Below are 18,570 nucleotides of genomic sequence, written 5' to 3' on the forward strand. Positions count from 1 at the left end.
AATGGGCCCTAGAAAAGTTGGCAGAAAATCCGCTTTTTTATCGACAAATTTTGTGCAGCGATTTGGAGTGAAGAGCAACCAGAAGCCGTTCAAGAACTGCCCATGCATCGCGAAAAATGCACTGTTTGGTGTGGTTTGTACGCTGGTGGAATCATTAGACCGTATTTTTTCAAAGATGCTGTTGGACGCAACGTTACGGTGAATGGCGATCGCTATCGTTCAATGCTAACAAACTTTTTGTTGCCAAAAATGGAAGAACTGAACTTGGTTGACATGTGGTTTCAACAAGATGAAGCTACATGCCACACAGCTCGCGGTTCTAGGGCCATTTTGAGGGAAAACTTCGGAGAACAATTCATCTCAAGGAATGGACCGGTAAGTTGGCCACCAAGATCATGCGATTTGACGCCTTTAGACTATTTTTTGTGGGGCTACGCCGAGTCTAAAGTTTACACAAATAAGCCAGCAACTATTCCAGCTTTGGAAGACAACATTTCCGAAGAAATTCGGGCTATTCCGGCCGAAATGCTCGAAAAAGTTACCCAAAATTGGACTTTCCGAATGGACCACCTAAGACGCAGCCGCGTCAACATTTAAATGAAATTATCTTCAAAAAGTAAATGTCATGGACCAATCTAACGTTTCAAATAAAGAATCGATGAGATTTTGCAAATTTTATGAGTTTTTTTTTTAAAAGTTCTCAAGCTCTTAAAAAATCACCGTTTACAATGAACTGAAGGCAGAGGTGAGTGAAGTAAAGTTCCAAGTTTGAAGATTATGACAGTTGAAAAACTAACTAGAAAGAAAACGTACAAGAGTACGTTCACAGAATGCAGTTGACTGCAAATGAAGTCCCTAATGTTGTCTGAACCTGCCCATTGTAACTCTTACAGCTATTATCAAATAGATTTGAAATTTGAACCGAATGCTCTTAAATATTATTTACTCTACTGCGATGTATTATATTTTTTATTGCATGATAATAGATTGGACACTTAAACAAAATGCAAAATATTTTCCAAGCATATTTCTTCTGGTACCATGTATTTTATAACATTTGTTGACTAAATATGCTAGACTCAGATATTTCTGCCAGTTTATACCCGAATTTATCAACTGTATAAAAAATGTTATAATCTCTTATTTAACGCTTAATTTAGCAAAGACTTAGGAAAGCATTTTGCATAAGAAATCTTCGAGATGTCAAAAAGATTAAGATTAAATCAAATTGGTTGTAATAGAAGCTATTATGTATTATTAAAATAAGTAAAAGGTCGAATAAATTATTACTTCTTAAAGGGCAATATTCTTCCATTTAAACCTTTACATGTGAATACCCAAACTTAGATAAATCATTTCAACCTTATGAGATCAAACTCAATTATTAGATAATAAATATTTTCGAGCTATTACCTATGACTAACCATTTAAAATAAGATTAAAATTAATGCACTTCATCAACGGTTTCTCAATGTGCAAGATAATGGTTGTACTCTTGTTTTTTTATTTTCAAATTTGTAGAATCTTGACTACATATATGCAATTGCAAATCAAAAAATCTCTTCTATGACGAATATAAAATTAAGGTTATTCGCACTCCCAAAAAGAGGCTTATCATCAAACCAAAATAAAACACACAAATGCATGGGAAAACAAAATATTTTGCATGTATAACTTTGGTTAATATATTATTCTGATAAACTGTTATTAAAAGGCCATGGCATCACAATAATTCATCCAATATTTTGATTCTTGATGGAACCTTTATCAGTGCTCAGAAACAATTATTATCAATCTTCAATATGGGTGGGTCCTTTTTCTCAAAAAGAAAGTCGTATAAATAACGCTGCCATCGAGTATCAAAATCAGTTGTAGCCTGCACTGTCAAGTGAATCTTCTTCTTTGAATCCTTAAACAAGTTCCAAACCAAAAACACTCTTCATCATGATGGATCTAGCTGGAAAGAATGTTGTTATTGTTGGAGGATATGGTGGCATTGGAATGGCAACTGCACGCCTACTCTTGAAGAAGAAGATTGCGGTTAGTATATATTTTGTCACATAGAAATTTAGAAGATTTGCAATAATTCAACTGAAATCCTTCTGTAGAATCTAGTGATCGCCAGCCGTTTGGAAAACAATGAGAACTTACGTAAACTCCAAGCTGAAGCTCCCAGTGTAAACATCCTTTATGTTCAAATGGATATTACCAAGCGTCAGAGTATCGAAAAGGGAATGAAAGAGATCGCCCAGCAAATCAAGAATATTGATCTATTGATCAACGCAGCTGGAGTATTGATGGATCGTGATGTCGAGACAACTATTGATGTTAACTTGGTAAGCATTTTATTCTTATTAAAGGTTATAGTGAAGTTATATAGTAAACGTCTTTTTTCAAGACTGGATTGATCAACACCAGTCTCTTGGCCTTGCCATTGATGGACAAAACCCAAATGGGACGAGGTGGTCTCATTCTAAACATTTCTTCGGTTTATGGTTTGGAACCAAATGCTGCTCTAGCTGTTTACTCAGCTGCAAAACATGGAGTCATTGGATTCACTCGTTCATTGAGCGTAAGTTTAAAGTTTGTCAATAACATATGACTTTTTTAACCTTATGATTTATGATTTAGGACGAAACCATTCAACGTCGCACAGGAGTGTCGATGATTGCTGCCCTTCCGGGATTGACACAATCAGAACTTATGATGAACTTGCGAGACCGTACAACTTTGGACGCCACCAAGGAATTGGCTGATCAAATGTTGGCTGCCAAACAACAAAAGCCCGAAGAAGTTGCTGCTAATCTTATCAAGGCTATTGAAACCAACAAAAATGGAGCCTTATACATTCTTAACTTGGGTAACCTCAAGGAAGTTACATTGAACACACAATGGCAATTGTAAACAACAAATTAATTGTGATCAATCGATAGGTACAACTCAATTTAAATGGCAAGCAATTTGGAATACTGAATGAATTCTTATTTAGTCAATAAAGATATTCCTTTGGTATATATAAATGTTTCTTCTTTACCAATACGATTTTGTTACTTATGTTTGTATGAACATACATAATTACTTACTTAATTGCATTCGAATTATGTATTTGCCAGGTTATTTCAGAAACAAGTTTTCAGTCAAAACAATATGTAGAAGGGAACAACATATGTAATTAGGAATCCATTAGTGATGAACCATAATTTGTCCATCATCGAATCGCACTTCCTCCTATATAAACCAATTGAATACTCTCTTTCAATATCAGTTGCAATCTTCTTCTCAATAGTTACACTTCCTTAAACTCATCTATCCAAAAATGAAATTATTCACCTCTTGTTTGGTACTGTGTGCCATTCTTGGTCTATCACAGGCTCAATTCCAAGACTCTCCTGCTGTAGCTGCAGCAAAAGCAGCTCACTTTGAAGCTGTTCGTCGTGCTGAGAATATAATTGCAAATGGTCCACCACCATTAAATAATAATCAAAATCGTAAACCAGTTGAAGAAACTTCTCAACATAAATTGGGTTTGAATGTGCATGATACTCCTGAAGTGGCTGCCGCAAAATCTGCACACTATGAAGCTGTCCGTAACGCTGAAGAAGCCACTGCTATTGCAAACTCGACTGCCAAGTATCCTGAATCATTTTCTGGTGCCCAAAACCATCAACATCAACAGCAACGCATTCCTGCTGTATACAGTCCTGCTCCAACGCCTTCACCAACTCGGCGACCTGCTTCGGTTCAATACCAACAACCTCAAGCCCCAATTGTTCAAACTACACAACATAAACTCGGAGTAAATGTACACGAAACACCTGAAGTAGCTGCAGCAAGAGCTGCTCATTTCGAAGCACTACGACGTGCTGAGCAGGCTGCAGCCATATCCGGTCCAATTGAATATCAAGACACATACGTCATGGTTCCAAGCTATCAAAGTTTAGGTCCAATTGTTCCAGCTGCACCAGTAGTTCGTGGACATAATGCTATTGCTGGTCCTCGATTTATTGAATCAATGGGACACTACGGACAAAGAGCCCATCAGGTTATGTATGTCCCACAGACATATGATCAAAACATCAACTATCAGCCATCGAATGTCCAGATGATTCCAGTTGTAGCTGTACCTCAAACTAACCAACACAAACTTGGAGTTAATGTTGAAGATACCCCAGAAGTTGCTGCTGCTAAAAAAGCACACTTCGAAGCATTCCGCCGAGCTGAATTAGCTGCTGCTTCTGACGTAGGTCAAAGTGAATACCCAGCCGCACAACGTAATAGCTACTTCAGCAACCCAACAAGGCAGTATGGTCAAATTAACTATTAAGTACCGATAGAAGTTTTGCTTGAAATGCATCATGTTCTTTAAAAAAATAAAAATTGTTAACATTAAAATGTGTGCATTGACTTTAATTCTAATTCGAAAACGTAGCCTCTTTTCTAAAAGGTGTCTTCCAATCGGACATAGCGAGGTAGAAATAGGACCTTTAACATATGACAGAGGTTTTTTTCAGAATTATCGAAATTAAAACAAAAATAACGGTTGACAATAATGACTGCCTTTATAATGATCTCTCATTTGCTCTTAATGGATGCATGCAATTCAATCCTAAAGTTTAAAGCATATTAAAAAGTTTGGTTAAGACACTGGGCAGGTTTAGGCGACTTGGAAGTATAAGTCAAGTTTCTGCTGGCTACAAAAATTTGCAATTGCTGCGTTCAAAATCGTGTTGGATAGGGTAATTTGGGGTGGATTTTTAGATACCTTGTTGAACGAGTGGGATAGCTGTATTGAGATAGCTGTCGAAAAATTAAAACAACTTTCAGCTGTTCACAAAAAGCAGAGAAACATTTAAGTTTCGAAGTCAAAATTGCTGTAAGATAAAACATTTAATGAATATAAGATCACATTTACCTTCTAAAATTCGGAGGCAAATAGCTTCTTCATCGTCTATTATGTACAGAACATCCTCAAATACAACTTCAACTAACATTTTGTATCTTTTTGTTTACCAACAAATACAAAAGGCTTAAATCAATTTTCTGAAATTCAACCATGTATTGAATCAGCTGTTCTGTCAGATACCCACATACCCCAGAAATTCTTGGATACCTTTAGATTCGTTTTTTGACATCTCAGATGTTTTTGATCATCTGTTATTTTACACGTAATACACTAACAAAAAGGTATCCGGATACCCTATCTGTCTGAGATTGAACGCAGCCTTTAAGTCAAGTATACTTCTATCAAAATGACAGTTGATTATGCTTTTTCATTCAAAGTAAAGTTCTGAATTTGAAATTCATAACATTTGAAAAACTTACTAGTTGCTTTGGTCAATATTTACGTTCAAAGAATGAAGTTGACTGCAAATCAGTTGACTTATAAATCAAAACAACTGAAAAAAAATTTGTCACCTCCAAAATTTTACGACTAAAATATGATTTCATTTCCAAAACTATTTTGTGCAACGAAGATTAATGTTTTTGACATTTTGATAAAATTTTGAGAAAAATCGAATTGAAAGTTTTTTTATAAAAAAAATAAAAAAATTTAACATCGATTCAAATTTCTATTCAAAAACTTGAAATTTAGGCTTCAAACTTATTTTATCTTATAAGAAATATTGTTTTCGACATTCCGAAAAATATTAAGAAAAATCGAATTGACAGTTTTTTTACAAAAAATAAAAACCTAAAAAAAATTAATAAAAGTTGGTAAAAATTGATTTTTGACTCAAATATCTTTTCAAAACTTTGAAATATTAGCTTCAAACATTCGATAAAATTTTGAAAAAATCGAATTATCGAAAATAAAACTCTAAAAAAAATAAAATGCACGACTGGGTCGCACGAACTTGCTCCTCTAAGCAAAGATGCTGTTTAAAGTACCAATATAAGATTTAAAAATATACCTGTTAAGGGGGTATTCTGGTCTAGAAATAAAAAAAAAATCGATTTTTTTTTCTTCATATTTCCATATTTTAACTATTTAAGAATATGTCTACGAGAGGATTTTCCCAAATTCAAATTATTTTCGGAGAAATAAGTATTTTTCTGAGCAGCCATCCAAATCGGTTGGGCTGCAACTAATAGAACAAAAGACATAATGGGGTACTTTAAACGCGTTTTTCTCAGAACTGTCTTTTTGAATCTGATACCCACGATTTTTCAGGTTCTGCTGAACCGATTTACTTAAAATTTTAAGAGAGTCTTCTTTAGTGACTTGTCTACGTCCGGAACTACGGCCATCCCCAAATTTTTATTTTACTATTTTTAACAAATCGAAGAATGTTTAAAAAAGTGGTAACATTTTTTTTTTTTAGGCAGTCGCCATTTTGTAAAAAAAAAAGTTTGTAACTTTTCCGTAGTTCCAGACATTGCGACATTATTGAAGATTAATAATCTTTTTTAATTTTTGATTTCAGATTTCTAGGAGAGTTAAAATCGTGGGCACGCACCAAATTTTTGAGACGCACCACTCCATCAGCTGATAACTAACGGAATTTTTATTTTTTATTTTTACTTTTTTATTTTTTTTTGTATGCTTCTAATGTGAATAAATAATGTATAAAAAAATTGATGGTAAAATTGTTGCTTGCTTTTTTCTACAGCACTTCAAAAATTACCTAAAATTCATGTCTCTAGACCAGAATACCCCCTTAAATAAGTTTGTTTTCAAATATGTCAAAAAACAGCGCGATTCATCCCAAGACACAACTCATCCAGGGCATTTCATCCCGGAAATGAAAAATACTTGTAAGCATACTTTACAAAAACAATTGTTAGCTTTATTTTAATTTCATATGGGAAGAAATAGGATGGAAAATAAATTATCTGAAGAAAGAAAGAGGAAGAACATGTGCGTTTAAATTGTAAAGCTATCGCCTATTGATTGTGTAGTTAGGTAGGTGTCTAAAACGAGTAGAGAATAGTTCATTGGCGTGCTCAGCTTTATGCATGAGAATAAAGGAATGTTATTGGAAGGTAGAAGGTACTTACAACTATCCAATCACATTCCTTTTTTCCTACAAGTTTTCAGCGCAAACATGGAGTTATTACGTTTAGTTTATTTTTTTCATTTAATTTTAAAAGAAACAAGCATACGAATAAGTACAAGACATTGCTACTCTTATGCATTTTAGATTTTAGCTATGAAGTGACATAAATTGTAAATTAATTTTTTGCATATAAAATTTTTCAATTTTGTTCTAAGAATATTTTTAGTACGCAGTTGTTTATTGATTATAAATATTCACTCATTTGAATTTCGTAAATAAATTTTGACAAGTTTTTGAGATATAAAATTTTGAAAAATAAAAATTCAATATTTTTTTAAAAATCCAAAAAATAAAATATTGCATTTTTGATAATCAAATATTGTTAAGGCAATATAAGAGCTTATTCATAAAAAAACTATCGAAATCAGTTCATAAGTTGATGAGAAAATTAAAAACAAAATAACGGTTTTATGAGCGGTACCTTTCCTGAGCAAAGCAAAAATATGTTTTTCTTATAAAAAGACGCCAAGTTAAAAAATTAAATTCTAGAGAAAAAAGTTGGGGGCCACTGTTAGTTTTGATCTTAAAAAAATGAAAAAAAAACGCCTAACGTGAATCTGCTCAAAACCTTAACTTACAAGTTTTAAGTCAATCGGTCCAATGGTTTAGGCGGTAGGAGCGTAGACAGAAATCGCGGGACCCACTTTTTTCGACTTCTCTACCATCCTAATATCATATTTGATTAAAATCTCGAGTTCGAAATTTTGCACGACTGCAAAACTTGCCATATAGTTCCTATATGTCGCAAGTAAAAAAAAGAGGCTGGAATGCGACCCATATCCCGTCTGTCGATTTGTCTTGCTTAAAAGTTTGTCTATATGTACTAGTATCAATTTTACCAAATTTGTGTACTATTTTTTGTAGATTTTATTTTTTATGAAAAAACGGACTGTTGGATTTTTATATACAAATCATTGAATATCGAAAACAATATTTTCTGTGAAATAAAATAAGCTTGAAGCCAATATCTAAAATTTTTGAAAAGATATTTGAGTCGAAAATCAATTTTTACCAACTTTTGTTAATTTTGTTTAGGTTTTTAATTTTTTGTACAAAAACTGTCAATTCGATTTTATTCAAAATTTTACTGAATGTTGACAACAATATTTTTGAAAGATAAAAGTAAATTAAAGCCAATATATCAAAGTTTTGAAAAGATATTTGAGTCGAAAATGAATTTTTACCAACTTTGAGTAATGTTTTTTTTTAGATTTTTATTTTATATAATAAAACTGTCAATTCGATTTTTCTCAAAATTTTATCAGATTTCAAAAACATTGTTCTCCGTTGCTCAAAATTGTTTTGGAGATGAAATTATATTTTAGTCGTTAAATTTTGGAGGTGACACATTTTTTTCAGTTTTTTTGATTTATAAAAAAAAAACGTTATACTGATTTTTTTCAAAAAAATATACTTCTTTGAGATCACGTTACAGTTTATTATATTAAATTTAATTCAAGACTCTAACGTTTTTGGTTTAAACTGCTAGGTAAAAAAACCACCCACGCAATTTTCTTGAAAGCCCTTTCTGCCTTATTATCTGTATAATAAAATTTATTTGGAGTCGATATCTCTTCTGGTTCTTGAGCTATGGAAGACGAAAAAACTCCGCGAACGTACGGACGTACGGATGTACGAACGTAACGTACGTACACACGCACGCACGGACATCTTTCTAAAAATCTTCTAATTCAACTCTAGGAAACTTGAAACGTCGAGAAATGTCAAAATTTTCAATTTGACAAATCGGACCCCTTACAATAACTTCCTATGGAAAGTTAAAAATACTAAATCATGGTAAAAATTTACTTTCGACTCAAATAGCTTTTCAAAAATTAAAAATATTGGCTTCAAACTTTTTTTATTTCATAGAAAATATTGTTTCCGATATTCAGTAATTTTTATACAAAAATCCAACAGTCCGTTTTTTCATAAAAAGTTAAATCTAAAATAAATTTGGTAAAAATTGATAGCAGTACATAATAGACAAACTTTTAAGCAAGACAAATCGACAGACGCGATGGGAAGTTATCAGTGTGGGTCTAATCCCAGCCTCTTTTTTATTTATGTACGAGTAGAGATAGACTTGTACTTTACCTGAGAATTTGTATTTGTTATTAATAGTTTCTGCACTATTAACTCAAGGGCGAATCCAGACTTTTCATCAGGGGGGGGGGGTTCACAGATTTTAATGTTTTGTAAAGTAGGCTAACAAAATTTAAATAATATGATGTGTACGAGTATATTAACCTAACCTTTACACATTTTAATTGCTAAAATGATAACTTTAGTTATAAATTATTTTAGAACACTGTAGTCCAGTAAAGTATGGTCTAACTATTTAATTTGTATGATTCCTTACATATGAAAGCATTCCCAGATTCCAAAAGTTTTCCAAATATGCCATATTTAGGAGCTAAAAAGCAATAGTTTAGAGTGTTTTTGCTGCATTTCAAGCAGAAATGTAAGAAATTGTTTTAAAACGTAGCTTTTTTCCAAAAATGAAATATACGTCTCTTGTATCCATTTCTATTTATGCTAAGAACGCTAAATTCTAAATCCAGAAAGTGAGAGAGGATATGATATGAAGAAATGCCGGGCTTTTTTGACGTAGTTTTTTTAACTCTATTTTCGGGAGTCTATTATTACTATCGGTATCAGTCTGCTTACTCATATCTTAAAGGAGTTAACAAAACTTAAAAATTTAGGAAAGAAAAATGTTTGATTTTTGAATTTAAGTAAATAGGTGCTTCTGAGTACATAATTTCTCTAAAAAAATAAATTAAAACAAATTAAGGTTAACAACTAAGTTGGGAAGAAACGTTTGTGTGGCTTTCACAAACTACACGTTTCAGCATTTCTTTTCACTTCAAATATTAAGAGATTCAAAGCTAATATATCAATAGATATGAGTATTGAGTATATGAACCGGTTATTATTTTAAATTAGCCATTAGTTTAACAACATTTATATTATTGAAATTCCTGTTTAAATATTAGTTCTAGAGCATCCAAAGCAAATTCACTTCAAAATTAGATTTATTTAACTTTTTTAAATCTTTAAAGATCTTTTGTATTCAACAGTAGCCCAATTTTCAAATAAACCAAATGCACGACTGAGTCGCTAGAACTTGCTAATTTCTTCCTAAAAGTCTGTTTAAAAATATACCTGCAAAATAAGTTTTTCTCAAAAATTTAAATGCCATTTTATTTTTCAAAAAATCTAGATTTACTTATTTTCTTTCAAAAATCATTTTAAATTTGAAATTTTGTCTTGGAAATATTTTTGGTAAGCACTAAATAAAGAGCTTATAAATACATGTACATTTTAATTTTAAATTTAAAAAAAAAAATACATTTTTGATCATAAAAAATCATCATCAATTTGATCATCAAAAAGAGCTTACAGAGAAAGTGAAGATTATTGAAATCGGTCCATTAGTTCATTCAAATTAAGTTTTTTGAAGGGTACCCTTCTGGAGTAATACCACAATACGTTTTTCTTGTAGAAAGAAGCCAAATTAAGAACACAAAATTTAAAGAAAGTTTTAGAAAAATCACATGTTTTAACCAACAAATTTGTATGGGGACTGCTGTTATTTTTCGTATTAATAAAATTTTATTTACCTGAATATTTGCTCTTTTTCTTAGAAACAATTTTTATGAACATAATTTAAGCATGACTAAAGTTTTTCAAATTTTAAATTGAGTAAAAACAAAAGTTTTAGTTGCTTTGGACAGCAAACCACTTTTTGGTGAATGTCGTTAAATTACTAATAAATCTATAGATGAAATCTTTACTCATACAACTGAACTGTATAGCTCATATGACCCCCCCCCCCCCCTGGATCGTCAGTTGGTCAAAATTTGATGAATTTGTTCTGCGTTTTTCGAGAAGGCTGAATTTCCGATTAATATTATGTTCTTGGTCCAGTCCTCAGTTAAAAGTAGTACTTTAAGTAACAAAGTTTAAGGAAGTAAAATACTGTTGTTTTGAAATACAAAAAATAAATTATTTATGATATAATGGGGGTCATATCCATTAACGCAATACAATAAGTTTTGAATTGAAGGGAATTCCTACGAAAAAGCAAACAAAGTATCTCCCATGGGGGGTCATGACCCCTACGACCCCCCCCCCCCCTGGATCCGCCATTGTAATCAACTGAAAATAGAGGTTTGTGAAGTAAAGTTCCGAATTTGAAGTTTGACACTTGACCAACTAACTAGTTGCCTTCGTCCAAATGTATGTTCAAAGAAAGTAGTTGACAGTAAATAAAGTCCCTTATGTTGTCTGAACCTGTCCACTTACTTCTTTAGCCTTAAATGAATGACCATTTAAATATAAATCAATCCGACCAAAATAATCCTTTAGCTTATAGAATCTGATCTGTGTACCAAGTTTTTATTGGTTACATGTTAACCTTGCTGCTATTTTTAAATAAACAAAACAAAAACCAAAGAGCTTAGGTATAAACAAATTTAAGTTCATAACTAATTTCTACAACAAGATACATGTACCAATTCTTTAAAATTGTTCATCCAATGGCAAAATCATTAACACAATTTGTATAGGGACACATATGTGACAACAACCTTCCACGAGCAACTTGTTATTGATGAGAACAATAATTCCTCATCAGAGTGACAAGAATTAGGTACGAGTATAAACAAGTAACTAGAGCAAATCTTGTAAGATAATTACCATTTCAAAAGCATTCCATTCCGCTAAGAGCAAGAACACTGGAACAACACGTTAAAAGAACCTGATATAGCTGAACCTAGCTCTGACAACCTATTATGAAATGCAAGGTGGCGTTTGTGCTCTTAAGCAGGTATTTATGAAGTATACATTTGGAACTGCACCTCTATTGTTTTTAATTTCTTCCGTAGCACTTCTTTTATGAAGTTACCATACGCACGCGCAGCGCAGCGCAGGTCACTTCTTAACAAATCGATATCGAATTACCGTTGGATCGCCAGCCTTATTGAATGTTAACCACGGGAAGTGAATGTTGATTAACGTACCAGACTCATTACCCATGTACATATGTGCTGAGCACGGGGTGCATCTTTGAGGATTCGATAATTGACTGGGTCAATAGTTTTTTCTTTTGAATTTTAAAAGCGATCAAATTCATACAGACGAAATAATTACAGCACAAGTCCAGACGAAAATATTGCGTTGCCCAGAAAATATTTCATCAAAGAGTTCGCCATTCGATATGGGGCTTACGCAGTCGCCGCCGGCCGCCCCGACAAATATTTTGCATTGCAGATAGAATGGAAATCTGATACGTCCATCTGATGCAGGGCATTAGATGAATGCAAATTCGAGGTCAGTTGTTTGCAACCGAAACCATCTACCAGTAGTAGAATGCACCATTCGAGTGATGAATATAAAAAGTCAGTGGCAGTTGCTAAAAAGGCATCAGTTCGCTTTGTGATCTCATCTCACAATCAGATCAGAATTTGTCTCCATATTTTTTCTCTGAATAGATCCTAGAAGAGCGTTTTGAAGATGAAAACATTCTTAGTTCTCTCCATTGTTTTGGCTGTTGGTAGTGCATCGGTTGTTCAATTTTCGCCGACGTTATACACTGCTGCCATACCCATTACCACACAATATCACGCTCAAGATGGTTTGGGACAATACTCGTATGGATATAGTGGCGGTCCTTCGGCCAAGGCTGAATACAAGTCCCTAGATGGCGTGACTCGTGGATCGTATAGCTATGTGGATGCCGACGGAGAGCTACAGACTGTCGAGTACACAGCTGACAGCGCAAATGGATTCCAGGCTTCAGCAACTAATTTGCCAAAGGCACCAATTGATGATAAGAGCGCTCCTAAGCCAGTTGAGGACACCCCCGAAGTTGCAATGGCCAAGGCTGAACATCTTGCCGCATTCAGAGAAGCCGAGTTAAGAGCTGCCGAACAACCTGATGAGACTGAAGGACAGTCGGAACAATCATCAAACGGTTCCCAGGAACCCAACTCTCGGGAAGCAGCAACATCATCAGAAACAGAAAGTCCAAATGGCTCGGAAGGTTCAAGCGAAAGAACCAATGGACAATCGGAGGCTAGTAATGGTTCCACTCAGCAAATTAATTCTGAAAATAATGGAAACGGAAATGGCAATGGCAATGGAAATGGTAATGGAAACGGTAACGGCGAAATTTCTCGTCTTTCAACAAATGGTCTCACTTCTATCGGCAGTGGATTAAGCAGTCTAAATGGTCTCAATCTTAACAATGGCCTTAATTTGGGTCCTCTCACTAGCAACGGTCAACTATCAGTATCCGATTTAAACACATTGAGCAGTCTCCAACTAAATGGAGATCTTTCAAGCAGTCTTGATAGAAGCAACGATGCCATGCGTTTCTCCGAAATAACTCCTGCTACCACCTCCCAACTTCGACCACTCTCCCTGACATCACTCCGTCTTCCATCTACATCATACTTGCGGGTTTCAACACCAACTCACGGATACAGTATCATCTCGCCCTCAATTCTAACTGCTGTTCCTACCCTCAGAGCTACATCCAGTCAAACAATAAGCCGTACATTACCCATTTCTCTTAGTTCGTCTTTTTTAACTCAGGGACTTCATTGAGAAGCAAAACTAAAAAAAAATTACTTTACATAAACGACCAGTGATCAAAAAAGGAATTGTGAAATCGATTAGTTTTTTAAGGACCAAATATACAAATACTCTTTAATCTTAATTTTCTGTTCATTTATAATATTATTATCATCTAACTTAAGTTCCATGTTTTTTTTTTTAAATTATAAAAAAAAATGAACTAAAACCTCTCGTATACGTACCTGTTATAATCAATGTTTAAGTTCTAAGTTCTAAATACGTTGCATCCTTGTATCCTCTTTTGAGCTATAACTATTTCTGAAATGTTATTTTTTTTTTAATGGTTTATGGTAAAAATATATTTTGATTTTCATTTTATTAAATGTTTGATAGAAGTGCACAAAATATAAATGTTTAAAAAAATGTCAAATGATATGTTTTTATTTAGTTCTTTTTATAACAGAACTGTTTAAAAGAATCGCACTTATTTTTAATGGGAAATTATGGGAAAAATAACAGCCCTATTCTGCTGTTAATCCTTCAAGTCTTTTTTCTTTCACATTCTTAGCTTTTTCAATAGTCTTTGAATTTGGTTTATATCGAAGTTTTAACGAATTTTGAATCAAGCATTTTCTGTTGGCGCGTAGCAGAAAATCGTCTTTCAATTAAAAGTTTAATGTTGATGATAGGAAAGCAATTTTAAGGTTTATTTAATAAGCAATTGACTGTCTTTAAAAAATAATAAGAAAGCTTTATGACTGAACTCTTAGGACTCTATGGTTTTATTAATTAAAGATGTCTCACCAGATTGGTGCTGCCACCAGCCTTTAAAATAACTTCAAAAATTCTATCTTTTAGGGATTTATAAAGAGACTCCAAGTAGTCCAGTGAAATCTCACTCCAGGCAAATTTGATACCATGAAAAAGAGGCTGGGATGCGACCCACACTGATAACTTCCCATCCCGTCTGTCGATTTGTCTTGCTTAAAAGTTTGTCTATATGTACCCGTATCAATTTTTACCAAATTTGCGTACTATTTTTTGTAGATTTTATTTTTTATGAAAGAAACGGACTGTTGGATTTTTATATAAAAATTACTGAATATGGAAAACAATATTTTCTGTCAAATAAAATAAGTTTCAAGCCAATATTTTTAAGTTTTGAAAAGCTATTTGAGTCGAAAGTAAATTTTTACCAAGTTTTAGTATTTTTTTAGAGTTTTATTTTTTGTAAAAAAAACTGTGAATTCGATTTTTTTAAAATTTTACCAAATGTTGAAAACAATATTTCTTATGAGATAAAATTACCTTGAAGCCAATATTTAAAATTTTTTAAAAGATATTTGAGTCGAAAATCAATTTTTACCAACTTTTATACATTTTTTTTTAGGTTTTTATTTTTTGTAAAAAAACTGTCAATTCGATTTTTTTCAAACTTTAATTCTATGTTGACAACAAGATTTTTTGAAAGATAAAAGTAAATTAAAGCCAATATCTCAAAGTTTTGAAAAGATATTTAGTCGAAAATCAATTTTTACTTACTTTTATAAATTTTTTTTTTAGGTTTTTATTTTTTGTAAAAAAACTCTCAATTCGATTTTTTTCAAACTTTAACTGAATGTTGACAACAAGATGTTTTGAAAGATTAAAGTAAATTAAAGCCAATATTTCAAAGTTTTGAAAAGATATTCGAGTCGAAAATCAATTTTTACCCACTTTTATACATTTTTTTTTAGGTTTTTATTTTTTGTAAAAAAACTGTGCATTCCATTTTTTTCAATATTCTTCAAAATGTTGAAAACAATATTTCTTATAAGATAAAATAAGTTTGAAGCCTTAATTTCAAGTTTTTGAAAAGATATTTGAATCGATATTCAATTTTTACGAACTTTGAGTAATGTTTTTTTCTAGATTTTTATTTTTTATAAAAAAACTGTCAATTAGATTTTTCTCAAAATTTTATCAGATGTCAAAAACATTATTCTTCGTTGCACAAAATTGTTTTAAAGATAAAATCATATTTCGGTCGTAAAATTTTGGAGGTGACAAATTTTTTTTTTCAGTTTTATTGATTTAAAAAATAAACCGTTATATTGATTTTTTTCAAAAAATATACCTGTTTGGTATCATGTTACAATATATTATATAAAATTTAATTCAAGTCTCTAGCGTTTTTGGTTCGTAAGATATTTAGGGTTAACCAAAATTTTCACCTCTTTTTCAAACTGCTATGGTAAAAAAACCACCCACGCAATATTCTTGAGAGCCCTTTCTGCATCTTTCTGCCTGTTTATCTGTATAACAAAATTTATTTTAAGTCGATATCTCTTCTGGTTCTTGAGTTATGGACGACGAAAAAAACGTCGCGAACGTACGGACGTACGGACGTACGGACGGTTTTCTTAAAAAAAAGGATTTTTATTTACAACATTTTGAAATACAGGATTTTAAGATACAGAATTTTGATCATGCAGTATTTTGTACAAACACTATTTTAAAACACACTATTTTAAATACAGTATTATGATTCATTAAGTATTTCGGATAAAAGACGTGACAAAAATACAATTGAAGATCGTAAATGTCACTTGATTATAGTGTAAGTTTACAACCTGCAAAATGTAATGAATGGTGAGGTGACACTTGTCACTTATTACAAGGCACCAGCCTGGGATAAATATAGTAAAATTTTTTGGACTTAAATAAATTACAGTATGATATAGCAGATGTAATTTGGTAACTGTCTGACATAAAAGATGTTACAAAAATAATTCTACATTTAGTTTCAATCTTAATGACAGTTGAAGAAAAGAGGCTGGGATGCGACCCACACTGATAACTTCCCATCCCGTCTGTCGATTTGTCTTGCTTAAAAGTTTGTCTTTATGTACTCATATCAATTTTTACCAAATTTGCGTACTCTTTTTGTAGATTTTATTTTTTATATGAAAAAACGGACTGTTGGATTTTTATATTGAAATTACTGAATATCGAAAACAATATTTTCTGTGAAATAAAATAAGTTTCAAGCCAATATTTTTAAGTTTTGAAAAGCTATTTGAGCTGAAAGTAAATTTTTACCAAGTTTTAGTATTGTTTTTATTTTAGAGTTTTATTTTTTGTAAAAAAAACTGTCAATTCGATTTTTTAAAAATTTTACCAACAATATTTCTTATGAGATAAAATTACTTTAAAGCCAATACTTAAAATTTTTAAAGAGATATTTGAGTCGAAAATCAATTTTTACCAACTTTTATACATTTTTTTTAGGTTTTTATTTTTTGTAAAAAAACTATCAATTCGATTTTTTTCAAACTTTAATTGAATGTTGACAGCAAGATTTTTTGAAAAATAAAAGTAAATAAAAGCCAATATCTCAAAGTTTTGAAAAGATATTTGAGTCGAAAATCAATTTTTACCAACTTTTATAAATTATTTTTTTTAGGTTTTTATTTTTTGTAAAAAAACTATCAATTCGATTTTTTTCAAACTTTAATTGTATGTTGACAACAAGATTTTTTGAAAGATAAAAGATAATTAAAGCCAATATCTCAAAGTTTTGAAAAGATATTTGAGTCAAAAATCAATTTTTACCAACTTTTATAAATTATTTTTTTTAGGTTTTTAGTTTTTGTAAAAAAACTATCAATTCGATTTTTTTCAAACTTTAATTGTATGTTGACAACAAGATGTTTTGAAGGATAAAAGTAAATTAAAGCCAATATCTCAAAGTTTTGAAAAGATATTTGAGTCGAAAATCAATTTTTACCAACTTTTATAATTTTTTTTTTAGGTTTTTATTTTTTGTAAAAAAAACTGTCAATTCGATTTTTTTCAAACTTTAATAGTATGTTGACAACAAAGTTTTTTGAAAGATAAAAGTAAATTAAAGACAATACCTCAAAGTTTTGAAAAGATATTCGAGTCGAAAATCAATTTTAACCAACTTTTATAAATTTTTTTTTTAGGTTTTTATTTTTTTAAAAAAAAACTGTCAATTCGATTTTTCTCAAAATTTTTCAGAATGTTGTAAACAATATTTATTACAAGATAAAATAAAATTGAAGCCTTAATTTCAAGTTTTTGAAAAGATATTTGAATCGATATTCAATTTTTACGAACTTTGAGTAATGTTTTTTTCTAGATTTTTATTTTTTATAAAAAAACTGTCAATTAGATTTTTCTCAAAATTTTATCAGATGTCAAAAACATTATTCTTCGTTGCACAAAATTGTTTTAAAGATAAAATCATATTTCGGTCGTAAAATTTTGGAGGTGACAAATTTTTTTTTTCAGTTTTATTGATTTAAAAAAAAAACCGTTATATTGATTTTTTTCAAAAAATATACCTGTTTGGTATCACGTTACAATCTATTATATAAAATTTAATTCAAGTCTCTAGCGTTTTTGGTTCGTAAGATATTTAGGGTTAACCAAAATTTTCACCATTTTTTCAAACTGCTATAGTAAAAAAACCACCCACGCAATTTTCTTGAGAGCCCTTTCTGCATCTTTCTGCCTTATTATCTGTATAACAAAATTTATTTGAAGTCGATATCTCTTCTGGTTCTTGGGCTATGGACAACGAAAAAAACGTCGCGAACGTACGGACGTACGGACGTACAAACGTACGTACACACGCACGCACAGACATCTTTCTAAAAATCTTTTATTTCGACTCTAGGGACCTTGAAACGTCGAGAAATGTCAAAATTTTCAATTTGACAAATCGGACCCATTACAATAACTTCCTATGGGAAGTTAATAAGCGCTTCCTTATCATCGTATTGCTTCCGTCCCTCATACACCTTACATGTAAGCCAGCCCCACACATTTTCCATTATGTTAAAGTCCGGGGAATATGGTGGCCAAGGCAGCAAGTAGATGTTTTGGTTTGCAATGAAGGATTTTACCTCTCGGGCTGTGT

General features: G+C 31.7%; 3 protein-coding genes across 3 annotated transcripts in view; 2 read left to right on the top strand and 1 right to left on the bottom strand.

Annotated features, from left to right (window-relative positions):
* The window catches only part of LOC129944502 (tubulin polymerization-promoting protein homolog), a 379,947-nt gene that overhangs the window by 52,563 nt on the left and 308,814 nt on the right, over positions 1 to 18,570 (bottom strand). The gene's annotated exons all lie outside the window — the stretch shown is intronic.
* Positions 1,857 to 3,020, top strand: LOC129944498 (fat body protein 2-like). The gene is made up of 4 exons (XM_056053963.1): positions 1,857 to 2,040; positions 2,109 to 2,336; positions 2,399 to 2,572; positions 2,632 to 3,020. The coding sequence occupies exons 1-4, from the start codon at positions 1,945 to 1,947 to the stop codon at positions 2,902 to 2,904; spliced, it is 771 nt and encodes a 256-aa protein (XP_055909938.1). The 5' UTR covers positions 1,857 to 1,944; the 3' UTR covers positions 2,905 to 3,020.
* Positions 3,250 to 4,392, top strand: LOC129944497 (pupal cuticle protein-like). Its single transcript, XM_056053962.1, has one exon. It carries the CDS (start codon positions 3,317 to 3,319, stop codon positions 4,322 to 4,324), a length of 1,008 nt encoding a protein of 335 aa, XP_055909937.1. The 5' UTR covers positions 3,250 to 3,316; the 3' UTR covers positions 4,325 to 4,392.

The sequence above is a fragment of the Eupeodes corollae genome, chromosome 2 (genome assembly GCF_945859685.1).
Source record: "Eupeodes corollae chromosome 2, idEupCoro1.1, whole genome shotgun sequence".
NCBI lineage: Eukaryota > Metazoa > Arthropoda > Insecta > Diptera > Syrphidae > Eupeodes > Eupeodes corollae.

Excerpts from the sequence above, each read along its gene's own strand:
- LOC129944498 (XM_056053963.1), top strand. The coding sequence starts at position 1,945 with ATGATGGATCTAGCTGGAAAGAATGTTGTTATTGTTGGAGGATATGGT. Across the intron at positions 2,337-2,398 it reads CAACTATTGATGTTAACTTG|ACTGGATTGATCAACACCAG; the intron begins GTAAGCATTTTA and ends TCTTTTTTCAAG. Across the intron at positions 2,573-2,631 it reads GATTCACTCGTTCATTGAGC|GACGAAACCATTCAACGTCG; the intron begins GTAAGTTTAAAG and ends TTTATGATTTAG.
- LOC129944497 (XM_056053962.1), top strand. The coding sequence starts at position 3,317 with ATGAAATTATTCACCTCTTGTTTGGTACTGTGTGCCATTCTTGGTCTA.